This window comes from Panthera onca, chromosome F1, assembly GCF_046562875.1.
Source record: "Panthera onca isolate mPanOnc1 chromosome F1, mPanOnc1 haplotype 2, whole genome shotgun sequence".
Taxonomy (NCBI): Eukaryota; Metazoa; Chordata; class Mammalia; order Carnivora; family Felidae; genus Panthera; species Panthera onca.
This window is the reverse complement of record NC_138355.1, coordinates 66,526,663-66,554,289: the sequence shown is the minus strand read 5'-3', so window position 1 is coordinate 66,554,289 and position 27,627 is coordinate 66,526,663. Positions and strand designations below refer to the sequence as shown.

The window sequence follows — 27,627 nt, the reverse complement described above, 5'->3', positions numbered from 1 at the left end:
CCTCCAAGTGTCACTGGAAAGAAACGTCCACTTGAGTCATTCCCATTCAAGCACGGGCCAACGGTAATTTGGGGAGAAAAGTTAACTATCGGTCTCCGTGGAAGGAGATCTCAAATCTCTTAAGACTATCGGGAAGGTTTTGAGTCTCCAAACCACTCTGGAAGTCCCAGTTCGTTTACCACACAGAACTTCAGGCTGTAAACAAACTCAATGTGAAAAATAAACATTTATTACAAAATTAGCCTTGACATTTCGAAATGAAAGCAGGCAGGGTGTTTTCCAACTCAAGGGGACTGTGGTAAGCTGGAGAGGTGACTTCCAAGGCTGGTCACGCATGACTTCTGTTCACCACAAGTGACCGAGAGGGTGAGGAACCACTCACCTCAGACCTGACGGGACAATGAGTCACCTCTGCTTCCCTGTGGCCTTGTCTCCGCGTCCCTCCCACCCCGTCTCCCAACCAGGAGGCTGAAACACGCTTTAAAAATCTCTTTCTTACTGAACCATTTCATCATCTCTGCTTTTACTGTTTAATTAAATTTTATCTCCATCTGAAAAAGCTCTTTTTTTATTGGCCCATGACCCTTAACCGATGGTTTGGCTAGGCTTGTTTTTCCTCTTGGAGTCTCGATAGAAAACTCAATTCTGTCAGGGGTTTCCAGATCAGGGAATAAAACCTGGCAAAGTGGGGCTTAGCGTCCCCCACAGAAAGAAGTTAAGCAAAATCAACCCTTGAAGACCCCCCGGTGTTCGCCCTCTCGCTCGTTAATAGACCGGGCGACTATGGTAGAGGGGGAAACAGAAATTTAAGGGCAAAAAGGGCTGTCCAGACGCACAAAGGAAAGCAACGTCAGGCAGGCCTACCTTCCCATCACTCACACGCGGGTGGCCTGGCCACCTGGTCTCAAATTACCTTTCCTCTAAACAGCACCCCAGCCCCCAACTCCGCTCCAGTGAAGCAATGGTTACTTTACTGCTCTGGGGCAGTCTGTTCTCCTTAGAGAAGTCTTTCGATGCATCTGGTTGGCAGAGGGGGGAGGGGAGGGTGGGCACTTTCTCCCCTCAGTGGACCAGACCAGCGAGAACCCCAGGGCACAGCATCGGCTTCCTCCGGGTGTGCTCCCGCAGCCGAGGGCACTCCTCCCGCCGCCAGAGGGCTCCGGAATGAGGGCCCCAAGCTCAGAAGCTCTGCCTTGAGACGGGAGCCAGGAAGGGGTGGGACAGGGGGCCAGGACCAACCCAGGTTGTTGGGAAGCAGGGTTCCAGGCGCCTTCCTGTTTGTACAAAGGAGCCCGGGAACTTCACTTCCCCAACTTCCCGCGACGAGAGGCTTTGACAAACCAGCAACATCCGGCTACATCCAAACACACACCAACAGTCTCACCAAAGAGCGAAGACGCCCTGGACACACACCGCATTTCAGCAGAGAGCTAGGACCGAGCGCGCGAATGTGCACGCGCGCGCACACACGCACACGCACGCCCACACCCCACAGCAAAGAGCTAAGACCACTGCGCACGTCCGCACGGCTCTGCAGACACATCTTAAAAGGGTCCATCCAGTTGTTCCAGCCAAGGGAAGGGTGATGGTCGGAGCTCCCAGCTCCAGCTTCCTTTTCTTTAGATCAGGGGTTTTAAAACCCTTCCGCTCAGTGTCCCCTGAGAGCCCCCCCACTATGCTCTCCATAACAAAGCTCCGGTTTCTTTCTACAGACACAGATGGTGTCCGCCTGCGTTCAGGCCGGTGTAAGAGGGTCTCGGGGGCACTTCCCGTGGGAAGACAGAAGAAAGCGGAGTGGGCTGCAGGGGCGGGAGAGACTTGGTGTTGTCACCCCGCAACCTCTTCGGTGGCTCGGTCTCCAGTCCCCACTCTGGAACAGTGCGTCCCTCCTCACCACGGGAGGAAAGGGCCGAGGGACCAAACTCCAGATCCCTACTCGGGGGGAGGGGCCGCCGCCACACAGGGGGTATCGAGTGCCCCGCCACTGTTGCCACGTTCTGGGAAGGGAAGTCAAGGGGCGTGACGCTCAGGGCTGTTCCCTGATCCCTCGTAGGGATGGGGGACGAAAGCTTTTAAACAAGTCCCGGGCCACTCGGCAATGGCGGGAAAGGAAGGGCGGGATGCAGGGGGAAAGTGTACACAACCACATCCTAACTAAGATAAACGTGGGGACCCCTGTGGGGGCTAGAAGACGCGTAAGGGACCCTGTGAAACTACAGACACCACGGGCCGGAGTCTGGTAGCACCGGAAGAAGGCAAGCACGGAGGACAGGAGATGAGTCGGACCAGGGTCACACCAGGAATGACGAGGTCTGCCTGAATTCCCCCTGGAGAAATAAAACGCCCAAATCAACCCTGTACACTCTTGTTTAGCTGATAAGCTCCTGAACCTGTAAACACAGGGGAGGAGCCCCTCACTCCCGCAGGGAGACCCTCCCGGTCCCAGGGGAGCACACTCACTTCACTGCGGGCAGCGGGCTGGCTGTAAATCACCTTCTTACTCGAGGTCCTGCGGACAAGCCAGAAGATGGAGACGCACAGCAACCCGCCCCCCCCCCCCCCCCAACCCGTGCTCTCTTTAACCTCTGCTGGCCAACGTTAGAGGCTCGACCGAGAACTTTACGGAAGCACAGAGCTCTCAGTAGGGAGGGGTGGGTGGAGGGAGACCCGACAAGTGCAAGGTCACAGGGAACGGGGAGAGGCAGACACACAGATGGCCACCCAACCAGGGTGGCCTCTGCCTCCAGCCCCTCCCCCCGGGGCCCGTCTCCGCTTCAAACCACACGCATCCTTGTTCTCAACCTCCTTTGGAGACCTCCCAGGACGGCAGGTGGCTCACTCACCCTTTCTTTGTTCCTGAAAAAGAAGAAAGGGGACCGTGAGCGTCAGCGGGATAGGGGCCGGCCGGGCGCAGAAGGCTGGGGGGAATGGCACTCAATAGGTCACTGGTGCTCACCCGGGAGAGAACCCCTGCACACGTGGGCTCACTATCAGGTCAGTACTCAGATGGCACCCAAGGACCGTGCCCTGGAATGGGGACGATACAAAGGAGAGCCGTTGAGGGCAAGTACTTACTGTCAAAGTAGCCTCGTCTATAGGCGAACCAGATGCCCAAAATCAAGAATCCAAGGAGAATGAGTGTGACAAGGACAGCTGCCACAATGCCCCCCACATTCAACTCCGCTGTGAGACACAAACGAGAGGTCAGTCCTCTGAGGGCTCACTCACGTGACTGACAACACCACCAAAGCCAGGGTGGAAAGCAGACCCCGGGCCCCACCCCAGGTCCCAGCTCAAGCCCCTGCTAGAGCCTTGCTCACCGGCTTCCATGCGCACAGCCTCTGACCTCATGGGCATCCCGTACCCATTCCGCGCCTCACAGGTGTACTCGCCCGTATCCCAGGCTGACACGGGATCGAAGACCTGAAGGGAGGAAATCGGTTGGCCTCCTGCCTACAGAAGCCAAGCACCTACTTCTGGTGTTTTGTAAGTAAGCTCTACGCCGGACGCGGGGATCGAACTCCCGACCCCCGACACCAAGAGCCGCAGGCTCTACAGGAGCACCCCCCCCCCCCCATCCTCGTTTTTAAATTGCAGTATCGTGGACATACGCTGTTGCACTGGGGTTTCGGGTGCACGGCAGAGGGATCTGTGCACCTTATGACACCCTCATCCTGAGAAGCATCCAAGCCCCCATCTTTAGTCTTCTGACCCTAACGCCAAGCTCATCTTGCTGCTTGTCTTCCCCACCTTCCAGGGCTCTTTGGCCCTGCCCCCCCCCCCCCCAATACCCTAACGCACCACCCCATCCTTACCAGCTCCCCTGTCTTTTTATTCAGGCTGTAGGAAGAGTTGCTGAAGGCGCGGTTGCCCTTGGGATCCGAAGGCATCGGGACCCCGTCCTTGAACCAGTAGTACTCAGAAGGGGGGGAGCCATCCTTCTCTGAGCAGGTCAGCACTGCCCGACTCCCGATGGTGGCAGAGGAGGGGATGTGGACCGTGGGCTTGGATGGAGGCACTGCGAAGGGACAGAAGGGGCCCAGCACAAGTTCAGACAGCGCCGCCTAGAGGCCAAGCGGAAGACAACCCCATAGGTCAGCTCCAGCCTCCATCCCTTACCAGGCCCTCCGTTTCCCACTGTGCGAGGGGGAGGGGCGGGGCTCGTCGCCTCTGCAGCACAGAGACTGAAGCCCCCCACCACTCCCCACTCCCCCCCCCCCCCCCCAGCGCCCTGGCCATCAGTGAGCTCCAAAGCTCGGCAAAGCCCCTTGAGGACCTGGGAAGCAACGAATGCCAAACCCACACACAAAACGCGTGGGCACATACCAAGCACAGTGAGCTGGACGCTGACCTCCCCGTACGTGTTGCCGCCTTCGTCAGACACCATGCAAGTGTACGTCCCCGTGTCTTTCCGGGTCACCGAATGGAAAGTGATGCCACTGTGCGAGAAGGTGACTCGGTCTGCATAGGAGGCTACCAGGAGAGAGGAAGGGGCGGCCGGCTGAGTGCGCTGCGGGGCCACGAGAAGCTGGGTGGTGGCAGGGCAGGCCGCGTTAGAGTCCGCGGGACCTGGGCCCCAGGGTGCTCCTCTCCCCCGGGGGTCGGGCCCCGTCGACCCCTCCACAACCTAGGCCACCGGGGAGGAGGTGGGGCAACTCACCCGTGATCTTGTTTTTATAACAAACGAGGCTGGTGATGTCACCATGGGCGAACTTCCACTCCACGCGGGGGTTGGAGAAGCCCGAGTAGGAGCAGGACAACTTGGCGGCTGTGGGCAGCGCAAAAGTGAGCGGGACGAAGGAGCGGCGGCAAACGGAGGAGGAGAAGGGCCCCAAACTGCGTCGGCGGCTCTGCGCTGCCCGCCCTCCAGGCCCCAGGCGCACCTGCTTCCCCCCCTCCGCCCCACCCCCCTGCACAGCCGCCCACGACTCACGTTTGTCCTCAGGAACTCTGACATCGGGCTCAGAAGTATACACTGCGCCCCTGCCCAACGCCAGGGAGCCTGAGGAGGAGAGGGGTGGGCCATCAGGAGGGAGACACCAGAGCGGCCCAGCTGAAGGAGCTCCTGAGGCCCTTCCCGTGGCTTCTCCAAGGTGAAGAGACTCAGGAGATTCAGGCTCCCCCTGGGTCTCACGCCTCCTCACCAGTACCCTAAATACCTTCAAATGCTTTTTGCCACCATCGCAGGCCAATACTTCCATTATCAATGGAAATAAAATATTTCTCTCAGAGGTAATGTCTTTCATTTTTTTATTTTTCCCTCTGCAACTCCCAATAATCTAATTAGATTCCTAGTAGTCCAAGAACAGCTTCCCAAATGACTTTTCATGGTTCAGAGAAAGCTTCTCAACAAATAATTAATTGCAGTCACTTGTCAGACACTCCTGGCAGGAAGCCAGCAAAGCTGGAGGCAAGGGAGGTGGGTCAGGCAGGCAAGGAGGCAAGGAGGCAGGGAGGCAGGGAGGGAGGCAGGGGGGGCAGGGGGGCAGGGAGGGACGCAAGGAGGCAGGGGAGGAGCAGTAATGAGGATAATAACAATACTCAACATTTGTAGGGCATTTTGTGCTTTTTAAAGTGTTTTCACCTACTTTACGCTGTTTGATCCTCGAAACCAGAATGACAGATCAGCAGGACAGGTGTTATTATCCCAGTTTTACATGAGGAACCAAGCCCATGAGAGAGACGTAAAGAATCGTGCCTAAGATCACGCAGCTGGGTCTGAGCTGGGGTCGGGACCAGAACTGGGCTAGATCCTCTCCTAGATCTAGACACGAGATCTCCTCGTGCCCAGTGGAGAAGGAAAAGAAGGGGTGGCATGTGCTGGGGACACAGAGACGAGGCTGATTGCACGACAGGGTCGCTGGAGGGTCCAGCATTCCAAACGAAGCACCAGGGCCTGGGCTCAGACAGCCGGGCTCTGCTATAAACCTGCCCTTGGACAGTCACTCCCGTCCATGTTTTCCAAGTTCAAATTCACCACCTGGGCTTTCCTTATATCCCTAAGAGTCCCGTCTTCCTTAGATAAATGGAAGCACATTTTTCCTTTACGTAATCACTCGCATAACTGAATACGGTCTCGTGACCTCTGAAGCGCCCTCTTCTCACCCAGAACACGAAAGGTTTGGACTAGATGTTCGCTCAAGTCCTTTAGGGTTTTTTGGGGGGGGTTTGGGGACGTTAATGTCTAACGAGGACTTTTATACATACATTGATATCTATGAGGACTTTTATACATACATTGATATCTATCTGACACAACACTGTGACTTCGTCCAGGTACGTATTCTCTCTCCCACTTTACAGATGAGAAAATTAAGTGTCTAAAAAAAGTTCTGCATCTAGCCCCAAGTTTTCATAGCTATGAAACGGCAGAGCTGAGAGGAAAACACAGGTTCCCCCTACACCCCCATTTCCCTCATTATGTCAGACTTTTATAAACCATGCAGTTTCTCAGAGAGGCCGTGGCTTAATGGGGGGCAGACTATGTAATAAATGCCATTCTTTTATCTGTGAGCTATTTATACTAATATTACCTTATATGTGTGCATTTGGCATTACATTTTAATGTCAAATGTATAATCAAATATAATAACACGTAAGAAACTTAAACCAGATAGCCCTCCCTAAGTCGAAAACTGAGCCCATGGGAGTCTCTTACTCAGCTGTGAGGGGGGAACGCGGAGAATGAAATGCTTTGATTTTCGCCCGGATCAGTTTTCTCTGCTTCAACGATGGGCACTTGTTTTCTAAGATCCTCACATTTTACAATTTGCTACCCGTGATGTGCAGTGCGATGCTCGAACGAGATCTCTCTTCAGGAATGAAGGACTGACTTGTTGTCATCCAGCCTCTGGGACTTCTGCCAAATCAAAGCCCTCGGCCTATCAGCCCTTTCGGGGACAACAGCCGGGACACTGCGGGGCCCAGGGGCATGCGGTCCACCCGGGCAGGGACAGGGGCAGCTGGCATCCAATGCCTCATCACTGAATGAGAGGAGGGAAGCCCCAGGGAACCCCAGGTCTACTGCCCCAATCCCCCCCCACCACCCCACCACCCCCCAGCTCAGAACAACGCTGAAAAGCTATTCCCACCCCGTAAAGCTCCCTGGGGAATAGGTTGAAGCTACTCTGCAGCCCGAATTCTCCCTCTGCCCAACCCTGCTTCTTTTCCCTCCCCTGCCCTCCCCGAGCTGTGGACCCCAAGAGCCCTCCGTAATAAATGTCCTGGCACGATAAAGGACATCTCAGAGTCAGCTTCCTTAGAACCCAACCTATGACATGACCCAAATCAGGAAGAGCTTCTAATTCCACTAAAAACTAGCGTTTGAAATAAAGGGCCGCCAAAAAAGAAATGACAGCACAGGAATTTGGTGATTGTTTCCGCATCACTTCTGACGTCAGCTAAAGTTCTTTTGAGACCTCTCAGACCTCCGGATCTAAAACATTCAGGAACCACACACACACACACACACACACACACACACACACACACGTCCTCCCCAGCTCCTCAGTGTCCTGACCTCCATTGGCTAGTCCAGCCTTCTCTGGTTTAAAACACGGGCTCTGCCCCTCGCCTGGGTGGCTCAGTCGGTTAAGCATCCGACTTCGGCTAAGGTCACGATCTCACAGTTCACGAGTTCGAGCCCCGTGTTGGGATCTCTGCTGTAAGCACAGAGCCCACTTTGGATCCTCTGTCCGCCCCCTCTCTTCCCCTCTCGCACTCACTCTCTTGCTCTCTCTGTGAAAAATAAGTAAACGTATAATAATAATAATAATAAAATAAAATAAATAATAATAATAAAATATAAATAATAAAAAATAAATAAATAAATAAATAAATAATAAAATAAAATAAAATAATAATAAAATAAAACATAGGGCCTGCCCCTCAATGCCATCCCACCTCCCTCGGAGGCAGGACTGCAGCTGACTGTCTGTGGCCTGTCAACACTCTCACTCTATTGTGCCTGTGAATCGTCGCATGTGTCATACTCAGCCTCACCAGTGCTCCCTCCTCACCGTGGGACACCTCAGCCACTGTGGTCCACGCCTCCCCCCACCCCCTCCCACCTCGCCCCTGAATAAGCCTCTGGAACCAAGCTGCCTGATTCAAATCCCAGCTCCGGTACCTACTAGGCTGTGTGACTGGGCAAGCTACCTAAGTCGCTTTGAACCTCAGTTCACCCATCTGTAAAGTGGGGATAATAACAGTTTCTACATCAAAGGGCTGTGGTTGAGTTAAACAAGCTAATACAAATAAAGTGCTTTACAACAGGAAGCAGCAAACAACTATTATATTTTATTATTATTATTATTATTATTATTATTATCATCATCATCATCATCTGCCCATAGGTTCTCCACACACTTAATTGTTGACTTTAAAACTTTCTTCAATAAGACGTATAAATAAATCTAAACACTGCCTGAAAAATGCTTATGTTACAGCCCACCAAACCACCTCTCCTCTATCATTGCAATTGTCTTGGAAAAGCTAACTCTTCTCTAGAACCTTCCCAGGTAGACCAGCAGAGCGGAGGGCTTCCCCTCACTGCACCCCATCTCCATCAGGACACCCAGGCTCTTGCCCATGGCCTTCATCTATGTTGTATTTCCCTTGCCTCCTCATCCCCCCACCCCCCAGACCTATACTTGGCTCAATGACACACACAGTAAACCAAAATAGAAGGAAAGTTCACCCTTTCACCACGATGCTTAATTTACTACAAGTTCGCAGTAAGAAAAGCCACAAAGTCAAAGGCATCAACAGATTTTGGACCCTTTTGTGTACAGAAAACCTGCACTCAATCTCGCACACCTCTCTAGAGGGACTCCTCTCCTCCCTTCCTCCGCAAACTTTTATTTATTTGTTTGTTTGTTTGTTTTAGAGAGAGGGCACAAGCGAGTGAGGGGCAGAAAGAGAGAGAGACACAGACAGACAGACAAGGGGGGGCTCACCTGAGGCTCATGTTTTTTACCCAAAGCCAGGCTTGTGCTCACCCGTTGAGGGGCTCAAACTCATGGAACTTGAGATCACGACCTGAGCCAAAGTCAGGGTGGCCCTTCCTCTGCAAACTTCTTCAAAGAAGGCGTCTACACACAGTTCCCAGCCCAACACACTCAATCACCGCCTAACCTACCGCAATATGTCTTTGGCTCTCACCTTGGAATGAAAATTGCTTTTACTAAGATCACCAGTCATTCGCTCCTCAACTCTATGACGCCCTGATTATACGATAGAACAGCGATTTAATAACAGCTCCTTGGGGGGTGGGGACATCATATTAAATGTATAGTTAGGCTGTACGTCGCATCCCAATTTCCAAAACATTGAAGTAGTCTTAGAATTAAGGACAGCCACAATTGGCTTTTTCAGTTCCCTTCAGGGGCCCCTGTAAGAGGCCTGGCCCCGCCGACCACTCCCTTCCTCAGAAGTCACGCGCCCCTTGGTTTCTGCGTGCCGCCCTTCTGGTCATCCCCACCACTGACGAGTTTTCTCATTCTCTCCCTTGAACCGTGCTTCCTCTGTGGATCCCTTAACATGAGTGCTCCCCAGCATTCTATCCTGGGCCTTTTCTCCTGTCCACGTTCTCTCCGGGAAATCTCGAACACCACCCCAAAACTCATCTGCACCCACACGCGGCCACCTCCAGTCCCCGCCTCCCACCTGAGCTCCTGCCCTCATCACCGGAGTCCCCACACCCCTCCCCGTCTGCCGCCTGCTCCCTCCTCCTCCTCCTCCTCCTCCTCCTCCCCCAGGTCGGTGGTGGTGTCACGGTGTATTTCCATGTATTCCATCCGTCATCGTCAGTCAAACTGGAAGCCTTCCAGCAGCCACCACGCCTCCCCTCCTCAAGCAGCAAGCATTGGCATCGTCCCCTCCCAAATCTCCCTCAAACTGTGACCGTCACTTCTTAGCACCATCATCGTCTGATGAACCACAACTCGTCTCTCAAGCACACTCGGGTGTCTCTGCCTCATTTAATCTTAACCCACTCAGATCCACCCTCCATCCCAGGGCCGGAGGAAGGGCTAGTATTTACTGAGCACTTACTCTGTGCCAGGCAGTGCTGCAAGCGTATTGTATGGTCTGTCTCTTCATCCCTGCCACCTTGGGAGTGGGGCGATACTGTTTATTGCCATCACCTCTATTTTCTACACGGGGAAACTGAGGCCCCGAGCAGCAAACTGCTGGTGCTGATTCCAATCCAGGCAATTCCTGGGGCTGAAAATGCCAATCTGACACTCGCCTCAAGCTTTCAAGGATTCCACATTGCCTCTCAGATAAAATTCAACGTGTTGGGGGCGCCTGGGTGGCTCGGCCAGTCAGGCACCTGACTCTTGATTTCAGCTCAGGTCACGATCTCATGGTTCATAGGATCGAGCCCACGTTGGGCTCTGCACTGAGAGCACAGAGCCTGCTTGGGATTCTCTCTCCTTCCCCCCCCTACACCCCTCACCCTCAAAATAAATAAACAGTAAAAAAAAAAAAAAAAAAAAACAAACAAACACACCAAATTCTTCATCGAGGCAGAGGCCCAGCAGTACCGGACCCTCTGAAAGGCTGTCTACTCTTGGCGTGTTTCCCCTCTAGCAGTACAGAGGACTTAAAATTCCCAGCAAAGAGCCATTTCACAACGTCTGCTTTGCTCCTGCCATTCCAGCTTTGCAGAACACCCTTTCCCCTCTTTCTCCCTCTGGTCAGCTATTCATCCACGTTATTTTCCAGGAAATGACCTACCAACCCCCGATCCTACCAGAGCCAGCTTCAGACCTCTTCCGGAGGCTTGAACTACCCCATGCAACACACGGGTGAAGTACTTCCCACGTTATAATGACGTCATCTGTGCACATAAGTCTCCCCTAGCAGACAGTTAACCCCCCAGGGAACAGGGACCAGGTGTTATTTATTATTCTGAGTACTCCGTGCTCAGCAGAATGCCTGGTACAACTTGACATTGAACAACACGGAGCCTTAAACGAATTAGGTCCTAGCAGACCATTCACCATAACATCTACTGTTAAGGTTTATCTACAAAGATAACCCCAGTTTTCACTCTGGCAGATGGGGCACGCCCAAATGAGGAAAAAACAAATTTGATCCAAAGCTCTATCTTTTTAAAAGTTTAAGAAACTATTCTACCTTCGGGGGGGGGGGGGGGGGGGCGGGGAATGACTATTCCATCAATCTTTTTGTAAAAACTTAGTTTCAGAACATAAAAATTAAGTGGTTTTTTTTTTTAAGTTTATTTTTGAGGGAGAGAGAGAGAGAGAGAGAGAGGAAGAGAGAGAGTGAATCCAGAGCAGGCTCCACACTGTCAGCGTGGAGTCTGGTGTGGGCCTCAAACTCATGAACCGTGAGATTACGACCTGAGCCAAAACCAGGAATGGGACCCTTAACCTACTAAACCACCCAGGCACCCTAAGAATTGTGGGGTTTTTTAAAGATTTAAAAAAAATTTTTTTACGTTTATTTTATTATTGAGAGACAGAGTGAGACAGAGCATGAGCATGGGAGGGGCAGACAGAGGAGGAGACACAGAATCTGAAGCAGGTGCCAGGCTCTGAGCTGTCAGCACAGAGCCCGAAGCAGAGCTCGAACCCATCAACTGTGAGACCATGACCTGAGCTGAAGTCAGACGCCCAACCGACTGAGCCACCCAGGCGCCCCAAGATCTTTTTTTTTAAAACAAATTGTTTTTTAACATTCATTTATTTCTGAGAGACAGAGAGAACGTGAGCAAGGGAGGGGCAGAGAGAGAGGGAGACACAGAATCCAAAGCAGGCTCCAGGCTCTGAGCTGTCAGCACAGAACCCAGTGTGGGGCTCGAACTCACGAACTGTGTGATCACAACCTGAGTCGAAGTCGGACACTTAACCGACTGAGCCACCCAGGCACCCCAGGATTTTTTTTATTTTTAAGTAATCTCTACACCCAACATGGGGTTTGAATTCACAGCCCCAAGCAAGAGTCACACGCTCCACTGACTGAGCAGCCAGGCGCCCCCCAAATTAAGTGTTTTTAAATTTGCTTCATAGTTTTGGAATACAATCAGAGTACTCTGCACATGAGCAATTTCCAAGTGGCATTTTGCAACAGGGACTAATTTTTTTTTAAGTTTATTAATTTTTTTTGAGAGAGAAAGAGAGTACACATGGGGGAGGGGAAGAGAAAGGGAGACAGAGAATCTCGAGTAGGTTCCGCACCGTCAGTGCAGAGCCCCACGCGGCGCTTGAACCCACGAACTCATGAACGGTGAGATCATGACCTGAGCCGACTGAGCCACCCAGGCGCCCCGAGGGACTCGTTTCTCCGCGTGGGTCGCAGTGCTTACAGACTGCTTTCCTGCATCCAGGGAGGTGTGAAGAGACAAAAGAGGAAGTTGCAGGAGGTTTTCTGATGCAAGGTCTAAACCAGCAGCATGAAGTGGGGGGAAGGATGTGAATCCATTGAAAACATCCCCACTGGGGGCGCCTGGGTGGCTCAGTCGGTTGAGCGTCCGACCTCGGCTCAGGTCATGATCTCACGGTCTGTGAGTTCGAGTCCCGCGTCGGGCTCTGTGCTGACAGCTCGGGGCCTGGAGCCTGCTTCGGATTCTGTGTCTCCCTCTCTCTCTGCCCCTCCCCTGCTCACGCTCTCTGTTTCTCAAAAATAAATAAATGTAAAAAAAAAAAATTTTTTTTAAATAAAAATAAACAACAACAACAAAAATCCCCACTGTCTTCATGACCACAACAGGGAACTCCAAGCAGGTTCAAGTCAGCTGGGGAAGAGGCCTTGGCCAGGTAGGGCATTGCTCTCACTGCAAAGGTATCTTCAACACGGTTTACGGTTGTTATGGACCAAATGGTGTTCCCTCAGCTCCTATGTGAAAGCCTGAATCCCTGGTACCTCAAAATGTGACCGTATCGGGGCGCCTGGGCGTCTCAGTCGGTCAAGCCCCCAGCTATTGGTTTCAGCTCAGGTCATGATCTCAGTTTTTGGGTTCTGAGTTCGAGCCCTGCATCGGGCTCTGTGCTACAAAGTGAAGCCTGCTTGGAATTGTCTCTGCCCCTCCCCTGTTCATGCTCACTCACATGCTTGCACTCAGGCTCTCTCTCTCTCAAAATAAAGAAACTTAAAAAAAATGTAACTGTATCTGAAGACAAGGCCTGTCACAAGACAATTACATTAAAATAAGGCCCGTATGACACGCCCTAATCCAGTGTGACTGGTGTCCTTTATACAAAGAGACACCAAGGTGCTCATACAGAGGACAACCAGGGACAGAGTGGCTGCCTGCAAGCCAACGAGAGAGCCTCCAGAGGAAACCAACCCTAACACCGCAGTGGTCTTGAACTTCAAGCCTCTAGAACTGTAAGAAAATCAGTCACTGTTGTTTAAGCCCCCACCCTCACTCTCCCCATCCGTCTGTCTGTGATACGTTGTGACCATGGCCCAGGCAGATGAATAGAAAGGTCTCAGCTGGACATCAGCAGTGAACATTCTGGCTGAATCCCCTGTAACTACAGCCTTGACTTAGGTAATTATGATGACATTTCCAGACAATGGAAGAATCAACGCTCTGCTCTGCAAAGAAAACCATCAACAGAATGAAAAGGCTGCCTACTGAATGGGAGAAAATATCTGTAAATCACTTATCTAATAAGGGATTAATATCCAAGAAAATTGAGAACATACAAAGAACTCACAACTCACTAGTAAAACAACAACAAGAACAAAACACAATCCAATTAAAAACTGGGCAGAGGATCCATATAGATGTTTTTCCAAAGAAGACACCCAGATGGCCAGCAGGTACATGAAAAGATGTTCAACATCGCTAATCATCAGGGAAACGCAAATCAAAACCAAAATGAGATCTCACCACGCGTTATTATCGGAGACAAGAAGTAACAAGCACCGGCAAGGATAGAGGAAAGAGAACCCTTGTGCATGCTGCTGGGAATGTAAACTGCTGTAGCCACTATGAAAAATAGTGTGGGCGTTCCTTGAGAAATTAAAAATAGAAATACCGTATGATCCAGAAATTCCACTACTGGGTGTCTATCTGAAGAAAAGAAAACCACTGCTTACGAAAGATATATGCTCCCCATGTTCATTGCGGTGTTATTTACAATAGCCAAGATATGAAAACAACCTAGGTGTCCATCGATGAATGGATGAAGGATATGTGGTCCACACATGTAACAGTTTATTATTCAGCCGTAAAGAAGAATGAAACCTTGCCATTTGTGTTAACATGGGTAGACCTCGAGGCCATTATGCTACATGAAATAAGTCAGACATGGAAAGACAAATACCATAGGACCTCACTTATATGTGGGATCTAAATTAAAAACAAAACTGGGGCGCCTGGGTGGCTCAGTCGGTTAAGCCTCCGACTTCGGCTGAGGTCGTGAGGTCGTGATCTCGCAGTCCGTGAGTTCGAGCCCCGCGTCGGGCTCTGTGCTGACAGCTCGGAGCCTGGAGCCTGTTTCAGATTCTGTGTCTCCCTCTCTCTGACCCTCCCCCATTCATGCTCTGTCTCCCTCTGTCTCAAAAATAAGGGTTAAATTAAAAACAAAACTAAGCTTGCAGATACAGAGAACAGACTGGTGGTTCCCAGAGGTGGGGGATGGGCGGTGGCAAAATGGTTGATGGGGGTCGAAGGTTACAAACTTTCAGTTATAAAGTAAGTAAGTCATGGAGACATAATGTATGGCACAGTGACTACAGTTAATAACACTATATTGCAGGGCGCCCAGGGGGCTCAGTCAGTTGAGCATCCAACTTCGGCTCAGGTCACGATCTCGCGGTTCATGGGTTTGAGCCCCACACCGGGCTCTGTGCTGACAGCTCAGAGCCTGGAGTCTGCTTCCAATTCTGTGTCTCCCTCTCTCTATGCCCCGCCCTGTTGTGCTCGGTCTCTCTCTCTCTCTCTCGAAAGTAAATTAACGTCAAAAAAATTTTTTTTAAATAACACTGTATTATATCTCTGAAAGTTGCTAAGAGAGTAGATCTTAAAAAAGTTTCCATCACAAGAAAAAACAATTCTGTAACTATGTATGGGGATGAATGTTAACTAGATTTACTGTGGTGATTATTTTACCATCTATAGAGATATGGAATCATTATGATGTGTATCTGAAACTAATATAAGGCTATGTCAACAAGAAAAATAAATAAATAATTAAAAGGAAAGAATCAACAGAACTCCTGAAAACCTTTTTATAAGACTTGTCCTATACTTTCAATTACAGTTGACCTTTGAATGACACAAGTTTGAACTTCACGGGTCTAGTTATACACAAAATTTTTTTAATACAGTACAGTATTGTAAATGTATCGTCTCTTATGATCTTAACATTTTTTTCTCTAGCTTAATTTATTGTAAGAACACACTATATAATACATATAACAAAATACGTGTTCATCAGCTATTTATGTTATCAGTAAGGTTTTCAGTCAGTAGTAGGTTACTAGTTTTTCGGGAGTCAAAGAGTTATGCACAGATTTTCTTTCTTTCTTTTTTAAAAATGTATATCTATTTTTAGGAGAGAGAGAGAGAGAAGACAGAGAGTGAGCAGGAGAGGGGCAGGTGATAGAGAGAGACACAGAATCCGAAGCAGGCTCCAGGCTCTGAGCTGTCAGCACAGAGCTCGATACACGGGGCTCAAACTCATGAACCTCGAGATCACGACCTGAGCCAAAGTCAGCTGCTCATCTGACTGAGCCACCCAGGCTCCCCTGCACACATTTTCAACTCCATGGGGTTGAGACCCCAAAACCCATGCGTCGTTCAAGGGTCAACTGTAATCATATCTAAATTCTAGACACACATTACTGACCATGACCAAATGAATAACATAGGAGCAAGAATAAAATGATAATAGCAGTTAGCGTTTCTCGAATACTCACCACATGGCAGGACTCTTCTGAGCCCTTTACAGGATTAATTCATTTGATCCTTGCCATGATGCCATGAAATAAACATTACTGTTGCTCTCGTCTTCCAGATGAGTTCATTGGGGCACGTAAATTAAGTAATTTGCTCAAGTACAAAGCTAATAGGTGGCAGAGTAGGATTCTAACCCTGGGAATCTGGCTTCAGTATGATACATTATCAAAAACTATGTAAGAAATACATATTGCCATCTCAGAGGTCAAAGTAGATCAGAAGTATGTCCAAAATGTACAAGCAATATGTAGAATATGACCCTATATTTATAAATAATAAAAACAATCTGAGTATATGCATAACAAAATCTCTAAGAACAGATTCCAAGCACTAGACAGTGCATATTACCTGAGACCGCAGGCAGCTTTTCTTCTCTATGTTCTATATTTGTGTCATCAGCAAGCACGGGATTAAGTGTTTTAATTTAGAGAAAAACGCGGGGGAAAGGGGATGAAAAAGGGGGAAAAGAAAATCAGATCACAAGAAGGAGAGAAGAAGAAACAAAGCCAAAAGGGAGAGGCAAAGACGTTGATTAAACAAAACTTTAATTTTTTCTAACGTTTATTTATTTTTGAGAGAGAGGGAGACAGAGCGTGAGCCGAGAAGGGGCAGAGAGAGGGGGAGACACAGAATCCGAAGCAGGCTCCGGGCTCGGAGCTGTCCGCACAGAGCCCGACGCGGGGCTCAAACCGACAAACCGTGAGATCATGACCTGGGCCGAAGTCTGGCGCTTAACCGGCTGAGCCACCCAGGCGCCCCTGATTAAACAAAACTTTAAAGGTGAAATGAAGTAATAGATGAGAAAGAAATATGAGAGTACTAAACCATTGGGATCCTGGACAGTGCAGGTGAGTCTGATAAATTTCAAGGAGAGAAAAAGGGCAGGAGGTAAGGAGAGCAAAGGCGACTTGGAGACACTGTAGTTGACAATGGGGAAGTAGATAGGCGGTAGGAGTGGCTCAAGGGGGTGGGAGTGGGGAAGAGAAGTGAACCGGATAAAGAGAAGGGGAGACAGATAGTGATGCAGCCATTAATACTTAAATCAATCCCTACATGTTTTCATATGCTTCAGAAGAGAGTCGGTGGCGTCGAAATCTGTAAGACTGAGGATACAATTCTTGAAAACCACCATGTATCTGAATAATAAAACAACCGTGGCAAGTTATTATTTTCCAGAAGCAGACGCACGGATCTATCTCATCCCACCTGGTTTTCTTACATTGTGACTGAAGTAGATTCTAGGTTTCCTCCTCTTGAATCTGGGCACTGTCTTGTGACTGCTTCGACCAATGGAGTGTAATGGGAGAAATGACACAGTGAGCCCTCCCATGAAGGTGGGTGCCATATGCATTGTGTCCTTAGATTCTAATTGCAAAAACCCCATGAGACACAAGTTCTATTGTCACCATCCCATGTTCCAGATGAGAACACTGAGCTTAGAACAGCTGCTCCAAATCACACAGCTATAAGCAGCAAAGTAGAAAGGGAATCTTGTTGTTGTTGTTGTTGTTGTTGTTGTTGTTGTTTTAAGTAATCTCTACGCCCAACATGGGGCTCAAAGTCACAACCTGGAGATCAAGAGTCGGATGCTCTACCAACGGAGCCAGCCAGGTGCTCCATGGTGGGAAGGGCATCTTAACCCAAGTCTGCCTAATTCCGAGGCTCTAAAACCATGATACTACCGGGGCTCAGTCAGTTAGTTGGCTCAGGTCATGATCTCATGGTACCTGGGTTTGAGCCCTGCATTGGGCTCTGCTCTTACAGCACAGAGCACGCTTCAGATCCTCTGTCTCCCTCTCTCTCTGCCCCTTCCCCGCTCACTCTCTCTCTCTCTCTCTCTCAAAAATAAATAAACATTAAAAAATAATAATAATAAAGGGGCACCTGGGTGGTTCAGTCAGTTAAGCATCCAACTTCAGCTCAAGTCATGATCTCACAGTTCATAAGTTTGAGCCTCGCATTGGGCATTGTGCTGACAGCTCGGAGCCTGGAGCCTGCTTCGGACTGTGTCTCCTCTCTCTGCCCCTCCCTTGCTCGTGCTCTGTCTCTCTCAAAACTAAATAATCATTAAAACTCAAAATAATAATAATCATAATCATAATAATAAACTATGATGCTACAGAGCATCTCCGTCAGACAAGCAAGAAAAGTCTACTCATCCTTCAAGATCCTTTTCAAATGCCCCTTGCCCCACTATGACTTTTCCCAGTCAGAATTAATCTTCCCCAACTTCTAGGAATGTAGCCTAAGAAAACACTCAAGAGTTAAGCTTAAAGATGGAACAATTTCATGTTATTTAGCACAGCAAAGAAAAAGAAAACCTCAAAGTCCAACAAAAGGTGAACAGTTCATTATGATACAGCCATACAGTAGAATACGATAGAATGGATTTTGTTTAAAGCATATTTTGCTTAAATATACACAGATACTACATTATTCATAAAGGAAAGACTACAATTAAACACCAACAGTAAGTATTTATCTCTTGATAATAGGCCTACGTGTGATTTTCTTTTTTCCATATTCCTGTTTTCCCATTTTTCTACACTGAGCACATATCGTGTCTCTCTCTTCTTTTTTAAGAAGCATATATGTACATTTTTTTAATGTTTATGTATTTTTGAGAGAGAAAGAGAGGCAGAGAGAGGGGGAGACACAGAATCTGAAGAGGCTCCAGGCTCAGAGCTGTCTGCACAGAGCCCGATGTGCGGACTCATGAACTGTGAGATCATGACCTGAGCCGAAGTCGGACGCTCAACCGAGCCACCCAGGCACCCCTATTGTTTCTTAATAAAAATTTATTGTTTTGAAAAATTGATCTCTTCCCTTTTATGCTCCCCATTTTGTACTTTGAGTGCAGCTGCTGGCACCCCCTCGTCAGTCTACGTCTGTGGTTCCTGGAGGAGAGAATCTGTAGGTCCCCAGCTCCTAGCACGGTGCCTTGCCAGCGAAGATGCTCCATGACCCCTAACTGAAGCACGCTGTGAGGACAAGGTGGTCACAGAGGGCGGAGGCTTCCAGCTAACAGAAGCCAGCAAGCATCCCTGTACATGTAGACCAGATCCGCCACAGAAAAGCTACTTCCTTCTACTACTTTATTTTTTTCTTTTTTTAATCTTTATTTATTTTTGAGAGAGAGAGACAGAGTGTGAGCAGGGGAGGAGCAGAGAGAGAGGGAGACACAGAATCCGAAGCCGGCTCCGGGCTCTGAGCTGTCAGCACCGAGTCTGATGCGGGGCTCGAACTCGCGAACCACGAGATCATGACCTGACGACCTGAGCCGAAGTCAGACGCTCAGCCGACTGAGCCACCCAGGCAGGCGCCCCTCCTTCTACTACTTTATTAAGAAAACTCTGAGGGCGCCTGGGTGGTTCGGTCGGTTAAGCATCTGACTCTTGATTTCGGCTCAGGTCATGATCTCAGGGTCGGAGAGATCAGGCCCTGCCTCAGGCTCTGTGCTGCTGGTGGCAGAGCCTGCTCGGGATTTTCTCTCCCTCTTTGCCTCTCCCCACCGTCTCAAAATAAATAAATAAACTTAAAAAGAAAGAAAGAAAGAAAACTTTGTTTCCTCTACGCATCCTGTCCATTAGAATGTTCCTTAAGTTGCTTTTCTGCCATGAGTTTGTTTGAATTCCTTTTTTTTTTTTTTTTTTTTTTAATAAAAGGAAGAAAAAGGAGGGAAACCAGCCAGCCAGTCTCTCTGGTCTTCTCTAAGAATTCCTCCGATCTTCGCCTCCAGGCATATGAGGTCTACGGGAGGTGGGGGGGGGGGGGGGGCAGGAGCTGGAGAATGAGGGGGAGCCCTCACCTCCAAAAGGTTACTCCCGGGTTTCCTGATGTGAGCCAATTGTTTCCAATACCCCCAGCTCTCCTAAGAACTTTTTTTCTTTTAATTTTTTTAATGTTTACTTATTTTTGAGAGAGAGAGAGACAGAGGGTGCACAAGTGAGGGAGGGGGAGACACAGAACCCGAAGCAGGCTCGGGGCTCCGAGCCGTCAGCCCAGAGCCCGACGCGGGGCTCGAACTCACGGACCGCGAGATCATCACCTGAGCCGAAGTCGGACGCTCAACCGACGGAGCCCCCCAGGCGCCCCATCGCCTCAGAACTTCTAGATAGCAGGTGTGGTCTCTGCTTTGTCCCTACTCTCTAGCACAGGGCTGGAACACGGTAGACACCAATGTTCACCGGATTAACAGATGAACTTGACAAAGCAATATACCATCGGGACCTGGCCCTAGGGCTTCCACCCCCGGTTTGCCCTTTCCTCCCCACCGGCCACCCTGTAGAGACGGAACTCGCTCCTGGGGGTTAGGGCAGGACGGATAAGGAATGCAGGGGCAAGAGGAAGGCTCTGTGAGCCCGACAGGCTGGGCTAAGTCTAAACAGCCCTTCTTGGCTGCGCTTAGAGTGACGTCAGTGGCTGGCCCGGTGGGCCCTCAGGAGGGCAGAAGGTGGGGCGGGCAGCGTGGGACAGGAGAGCTCTCACTGGAAGGCTCCCTCCCGACCTCGCTCGGCAGCATTCCCAGTTCTACCTGCTGGGCTCCTCCCCTCCCCCACCCATCTCCCCATTACAAGGCTGTGCCCGCCCACCCAGGGCTGCTCCCTCCAGGGGCCTGGCATCACACTTCCCGGTCGGGCCAGCTGCTTCCTCCTGTCCTATCCCCACATTGCAAAACAAATACCACAGCCGGACTTTAGACAGAAACCCTGCTTATCAGGGAGTCCCAGACAGATGAACTCTTGAGTTTTCAATGCCTGGCAAAGCCCAGCGTGCGTCCACTCACGCGGCTTCCCCCCCCCCAGCCCCCTCACAACGCCGCACCCTCGTCCACAATGACATCTGACGGGCCGTCATCCACATCTTTCCTGGACCGCGGCAAAGGAAGCTCGTCTGAGTCGGGAGGCCCCCAAGGTCTCCTCTCCTCGATGCTAACAGAGGCGAAAAACCAGGCCCACCATTTCCAGCTTTTAAACCTATCTCTGAGCAAGGGTGCCAGTGTCCACAGAACAGGTGGCCCTCGACCCGGTGGACTTGGGCGGGTGGGGAGGGTGGGTCCTAATGACCAAGGCCACGGCACCCAAAAGGAAAAGATCTCCAGGGTATCCCAAAGCGAATGAAACAAGGGGCCTGATGTAGTAGAAAATCTGTAGTGTGCCTCATTTGGTGCAAGAAAGGGCAGAAACAAATACATATTTATATGTAATTGTGCCTGTGTAACAAAACACCGGAGGGGCACCTGGGTGGCTCAGTCGGTTGGGTGTCCGACTTCAGCTCAGGTCACGATCTCACACTCCGTGAGTTCGAGCCCCGCGTCGGGCTCTGGGCTGATGGCTCAGAGCCTGGAGCCTGCTTCTGATTCTGTGTCTCCCTCTCTTTCTGCCCCTCTCCCGTTCATGCTCTGTCTCTCTCTGTATCAAAAAATAAATAAACGTTAAAAAAAAAAATTAAAAAAAAAACCAAAACACTGGAAAGAGACATAAGAATCAGGTGGGGGGGGGGTGGGGGGGGGCATGGACTGAACCTTCTACATCCTTCTGATTCTCAAACAATGTATTAACCTGTTCCTTTTCGTTGCAGGAGCTCTACCCCGAACCAAAACCAGGCCGGAGATCCCTGGCAAACCAGTGAAAGAAACCAGACAGAAACATGGTGAAGTGAAAGTGTCCTGGGGCCCGGAGGTGAAGACTGAGGCAGAGACACCACAATCCCAGCCCCGCTCATTTCCTAGTTCCTAGTTCCTGCTGCCATCAGCCACTAGGCTTCAGGTTTCCAGGGAACAATTCTTTCCTGGGAGTAGCAACTGGCAGGCAGAGGGAGGGGAAAGGAGAAGTGACTCATCGACGTGGAGTTTGAGGTAAAGCTAGCAAAGCTCAACAGTAAAGCTGGAAGGGCTTGGGCGGGAACCGTCCCTGGAGAACACCAGCGCTCACAGGCGGACCCAGACACAGGGGGCCAGCAGCCCCTCCCTCCGGGAACGGCTCAGTGGGGACACCACCCTCAAGGAGGGGTGAGGAGGAAGGACCAGGGTTCCAGCCCAGGTTCCCCTTTCTTCCCCGTGGTGACACCAAAAGTCATCCTCGTCACACAGGACCCTGCTAAGCAGAAATGCCTCTCCCTGCTTGGGAGATGGCTGGAAACTTCTAAGTGCAGGTTCCCCAGGGAGAGGGAGACCGTGTTCTCCATCACTGGTTGGCTTTTCCCCAGGCCCAGTTCCCTCAGTGTTTGGGCTCCAATCCCTGGCCAACAGCCCGGGCCTTCCTCTCCGCTGAGCTCCCCAGGCTGGGGCTGGACCTTTGCTTGACTTGGATAATATCCTGCCCTTTTTCTTCTTCCTCTCTGATGGGCAGCAGCCCTGATGGAAGAGAGAGCATGTGGGCACCCACATATGATGCAGACATCCCTGGGTCACAGGACAGACCAGACACCCGAAAAACAGCCTTTAATGGAGTGCCTGGGTGGCTCAGCGGGTTAAGCATCCGACTTTGGCTCAGGTCATGATCTTGCAGTTTGTGGGTTTGAGCTCCAGGTCAGGCTCTGTGCTGACAGGTCAGAGCCTGGAGCCTGCTTGGGATTCTGTGTCTCCCTCTCTCTCTGCTCCTCCCCTGCTCATGCTCTATCTCTCTCTGTCCCTCAAAAATAAATGTAAAAAAAAAAAAAAAATTTTTAATGTGACATGGTCGGTTCCCCCATCCCCCGGACATGTTACTTCCCAGGACCCACAGTCCTGTCAAGCTGATGCAACATCACATCAGGTTCCCTGCAAACCACCTGAATCCCTGAAGAGACTGGAGGACGTCCCCCAGCTCAGGACGGTGCTACCACAATTCTTTCAGTGCCAGTATGAGATTATTGGGGGATGTCACGACGCACAAGAGTAGGAAGAGAGAAAAGGGAAGACGAAGAGGAAGAAGACTGTGGCTCCAGCAAGCTTGTGAACCCGACACACTCTGTCACAAATAGAGTCACCACTGAGAAACTTCTGGGTCTGGGGAAGGGAGCACTGGCACAGCACGAGGCCGAGTACCAGTAGGAGCCCCACACGGAACCGGCATGGTTGTCACAAGCAGTTCTACGGCCCAGGCAGAAATGAAAAAGCTGAAGAGTAGGAAAAGACTGGAAAGTGAGGCAAAAAGGAAAATGGAGACATAGAATGAAGAAGACAAGTGAGAGAAGACTCTAGTGGGAACTGAAAAGGTAAGAGGGTGGACCCGGGAGCGTGATCCCAGGCTGATGTTTGAGGTCGCGGTTCCCGTGCCACAGGGTGCTTGAGACGCGGACCCGGGAGTGGGAAAAGGAAAGGGACTCAGGAGATTTTGGTGCCATTCCCAGGTCCTTTCATCCATCTGGAAAAGTCATTTCCCCTCTCTGGACCTGTTTCCTTGTCTGTACAATAGGGCGAGGGTTAGACTTGCCTCTGGTCCACTGCACCCCAAGGGCTTTTATGTTTTTGTGATGAGGGACAAAGAAATTGTCCATCCATCCGTCCAAGGGCAGGGAACCTATTTCCACGCTTCGCAACTGGGCAAAGTGAACCGCCGTATAACCACCGATGCGGCTTTTTGTTTTTAATTTTCGTTCCCTTCACACTTCCTAAAGCTGCGTTCTTCAAGGGACCAACGAAGATCCCCCCACAGATCGCATACCCGCACCACGACCCACAGAGGCACAGACCCTCAAGACCCTGGCGGACCACGTCCAGCTGCTGACACGGGTCGCCTGAACTAAGGCCCAAAGCATCACGCAGCCCGGCCCATAGGCCCAAACCTATCTCTGGACGGAGGCAAGCCCCAGCAAGTGAGTCTCATTGTTCCACAGGAAAGGGAGTTTACAAAGGAAACAAAAACTCTCAGAGGCGGCCAGGGGGAGGGCAGAGCCCTGGCTCTGGGAAGCCTCCAGCCAACCGACAGGCAGGTCCTTCCCCTGGGAATAGTCCCTCGGTCAACAACAGCCACCAAGGGCTCTCAAGGTAGCTACTCCAGAAAGGAACTTGAAGTGCTGTGTGCTGAGAAAGTTCAGATTTCGAATTGATTTCTTCTTCGGACTTTGCACCCAGACACTTCTCCCGGTGGTTTCCCACCCCACCTCACCTCCGGTAGGTCTGCCCTGCCGACCCTTGAGGAGCAGACCACCCAGGGGCCAAAGGAGTCAGGGGTGCGGGGCTCGGGGCTTCTCCCGGGTTGGGCGCGGGTGTCGGGTGCGCGCTGCGGGGCAGGATGGCCCGCCCCGGCGCGGGCGGAGGGGTGCGCCTGGGCAGAGGCGTGCAGGGCCCTCGCCGGCAAGCGAGGCTGTGAAAAGCGGGGCCACCCCCTCCCGGTGGGTGCCGGGGCAGGGGGTGGGGGAGGGGAGCAGGCCACCCGCCGGGGGGGGGGGGGGAGGGGGAGGGGAAACAGGGAAGGGCCAGGGGTGGAAAGGCAACTCGCTGGGTGAGGCTGGCGGGTTTCTCAACGCCTCTGCTGCCGCGGGCGAGGGGCGTGGGGAGCGCCTCCCTCCAACCTCTGACCCGACCCACCGATTCCCCCCGAAACTCCGGGAACTTACTCAGGACGACCGACGTGAAGACGAGCAACTGTCTCCTCCCGGCTCTCGCCTCGGTCCCCATGGCGATCAGGACCCCGACGCGACGCGGCCGCTGCAGCCCCGGAGAGAGTCAGAGATTCCCCCGCAGCCACCCGCGGACTAAAACTCCAGCCGCCAGGTCGAGCCCCGCCCGGCCCCGCCCTCCACGGCGATTGGCCGGCGCCCCGCCCCTGCGCGCTCCCATTGGCGGAGGGAGTCGCCGCTCCCGCTGAGTGATTCACCGTCGCCAGGTGCGACCTCGGCCCCCGGCTCCCCGCCCCCCGGCGCTTGGCGCCTTTCCAAGCCCGAGCCGCCTCCGATTGGCCCGCGGGCCCGTCGCGTCCGGGGACCAGTGCGCACCTTCTGCAGGTGAGGACGCCCTGATTGGTCGGCGTTCCTCAAGTAGGGACTTTCTGACTGGCTGCTTCCGAGTCAGGACCGGAGGGAGAGCCCGGGGGAGGGCGGGGAGGGAGTTGTGCTCCGGGCCTCGTGGACACCCGGCTGGGTTTGCTTTCCGTGGCTTGGGTGTGGGTTTGCGGGTACATCGCCGGGTGCTGCGGGAACCTTGGCCCTCGTCCTTTGGCAGGTGAAAGCCACACATTCATATGGGGGGGGGGGGGGAGAGGGACCCGGAGAGAAGAGGACGCGAGCCCCAAAACGCCATCCTCCGTCCGCCCCATCCGCAGCATCACAAGCTTCGAGAGGGGGCGCGCGGAGAGGAGGAAAGGGAAGGGAGCCCTCAACTCCAAGGCGGGAAAAGCAGAATTACCTTCTCTCAAGAACTTTAAACATCCGATGGGGTCACCCACACCCGGATAACACAAGCTGACCCACAGACAGATGCCCCGCAGACATCACCGTGAGAGCCAGGATTTGCCCTTTACGCACGTCCGATGTGTCAGCGAAACGCTACGTTTCAAAATTGTTTATCCTCTCTCTGTGACTCACAGTCGGGTGCTGACTAAGCCCCTCTTGCTATAGACTATGTTAACACTCTAGCTTTCTGTTAATGTTTATATTGTTGTGTCATTTTTTTTTAATTGAAACTCACGCTCACCACCTTTACTATTTCTAGCTTTTGCTTTACCATGATTTCATCTTAACTGTTCTTGCCAAGTGGAAAACTTCCTGAACATGGTTTCATTGAGTGAGAAGTCCACACCTTTCTGCAAACCGGTAGGTAGCATTCTTTGACCTTCTGCTTCTTGCACTGTTGCTCTCAGTCCTTTGTCCACATCGCTTCTGGTCCCACCCAATCTGAAGCAATGGTTATTTAAGCACCTAGTGGATGCTGTAGGGAAAAACAGATCGATATAAACCAGTCTCTGACTTCACATGACCGACAATCTACTCCCAAGACTGATACAGAAACAAGATATTATGTAACCAAAAGAAACTTCATGTTACTGAACTGAAACAAATGTTCCGTGCCTGCCAGGGGCAAAGTTCTCTTCTTTACCCTCAAAGGAATTTAAGGTCTTGGAGACAGAGGCAGATACAAGGGGAAGGATGAGCTAGGAGAAGGGACCCGCAACTCGCAACTGCAGGGTTGCGAGTGTCAGAGAAAACTTTAAGGGCGGGGGGACTTGAGCAGCAGTTAAAGGAACTCTGATACTGGTCAGAAGTCTTTAGATGGAAGGGTCATCTTAGAGGTCGTTTAGTTCATTCTCTTGCCCTACATAGGAAGGCTCATACAACCACAGAGTGTTTTTTTTTTTAATTTTTTAATGTTTATTTATTTTGAGAGACACAGCATGTGCAGGGGAGAGGCAGTGAGAGAGGGAGACAGAATCTGAAGCAGGCTCCAGGCTCTGAGCTGTCAGCACAGAGCCCGATGCAGGGGCTCCAACCCATGAACTGTGAGATCATCACCTGAGCTGAAGTGGGACCCCTAACCCACTGAGCCACCCAGGTGCCCAACCACAGAGAGTTTATACATCCTCTGTTTAAACTCTAATAAAAATTCTCGAGGCAAACCATTCTGCTTTTTTGCACAGCTCTTAACTGTTAAAATATCCTTTCTGGGGGCACATGGGTGGCTCAGTCAGTTAAGCATCCAACTTCTGATTTCAGCTCAGGTCCTGATCTCATGGTTGTGAGCTCAAGCCCAAGTGGGGATCCGTGGGGCTCCTCGGCGCTCCGTAGGACTCCACGCTGAGCATGGAACCTGCTTTAGATGCTCTCTCTCTCTCCTGCTGCCCCTACCACCCCTCATAAAAAAGTATGTATATATACTTTCTGGAATCTGCTTGCTGGTAACTTCCAGCCTCTACTCTCTGGAGTTACGCAAAATAATGTCATTGTTCTTTGCCAATGACAGCCCTTCCTTCAAGTATTTTAATATACTTATTATGAGCCTCCTAAGTCTTTCCTTCTCCAAGCTAAACATCATTAAATCCTTCAAGAGTCTTCATATGGCATGGTTTCGCAATCTTCCGCCCCCCTCACCCCCCGCCAGGCACGGGAGAAACCATCTCTCCATGAGACAGACAGATCTCAGTTCAAATCCGGTCCCCCAGTTTCTAGCGAGTCCTTGGCCAGCTCACATCCCTCTGAAACTTTCTGCATCCAGAAGGTAGTTCTGATGACAATAATACCTTACAGCAAAAACAAGGATTAAATAATATAACACACACAATATGCTAAGCACAGCACCTGGTCCATTTTAAGCACTGGGGTGATGGCTATTTCCATCACTTGAACTTACAGCACAAGAATGCATTCACAAAATATAATAGCCATATTACACCGCTGAGTTAGTTACAGCCGACTTGTGGCAAAGTCAAACCCACAAGGCTTTTCTTCTTTTTTTTACATCGATAATAACTTTTGTTGTCATAAGCTCATCTACATTTTCCTAACATTCGGGCTTTAACCAACCTTTTTTTTTTTTATTCTAATTTTATTTATTTATTTTTAAATTTACATCCCAGTTAGTTAGCATATAGTGCAACAAAGATTTCAGGAGTAGATTCCTTAATGCCCCTTATCCATTTAGCCCATCCCCCCTCCCACAATTCCTCCAGTAACCCTCTGTTTGTTCTCCATATTCAAGAGTCTCTTCTGTTTTGTCCCCCTCCCAGTTTTTATATTATTTTTGCTTCCCTTCCCTTGTGTTCATCTGTTCT

The 27,627-nt window shown here is 50.9% G+C and overlaps 1 protein-coding gene across 2 annotated transcripts; it reads right to left on the bottom strand.

The window, feature by feature from the left end:
* Positions 1-207: 207 nt before the first annotated feature.
* F11R (F11 receptor) lies at positions 208-24,648 on the bottom strand. Of its 2 annotated transcripts, XM_060644520.3 has the most exons (10): positions 24,482-24,648; positions 4,934-5,002; positions 4,661-4,768; positions 4,327-4,473; positions 3,816-4,018; positions 3,321-3,423; positions 3,076-3,183; positions 2,844-2,856; positions 2,461-2,509; positions 208-2,327 (listed from the first exon to the last, which is right to left on the bottom strand). In XM_060644520.3, the coding sequence occupies exons 1-10, from the start codon at positions 24,540-24,542 to the stop codon at positions 2,292-2,294; spliced, it is 897 nt and encodes a 298-aa protein (XP_060500503.1). In that variant the 5' UTR covers positions 24,543-24,648; the 3' UTR covers positions 208-2,291. The 2 variants fall into 2 exon arrangements, with proteins under 2 accessions (XP_060500503.1, XP_060500504.1); XM_060644521.3 differs by lacking the exons at positions 208-2,327; positions 2,461-2,509; positions 2,844-2,856; positions 3,076-3,183 and adding an exon at positions 2,956-3,027.
* Positions 24,649-27,627: the final 2,979 nt, after the last annotated feature.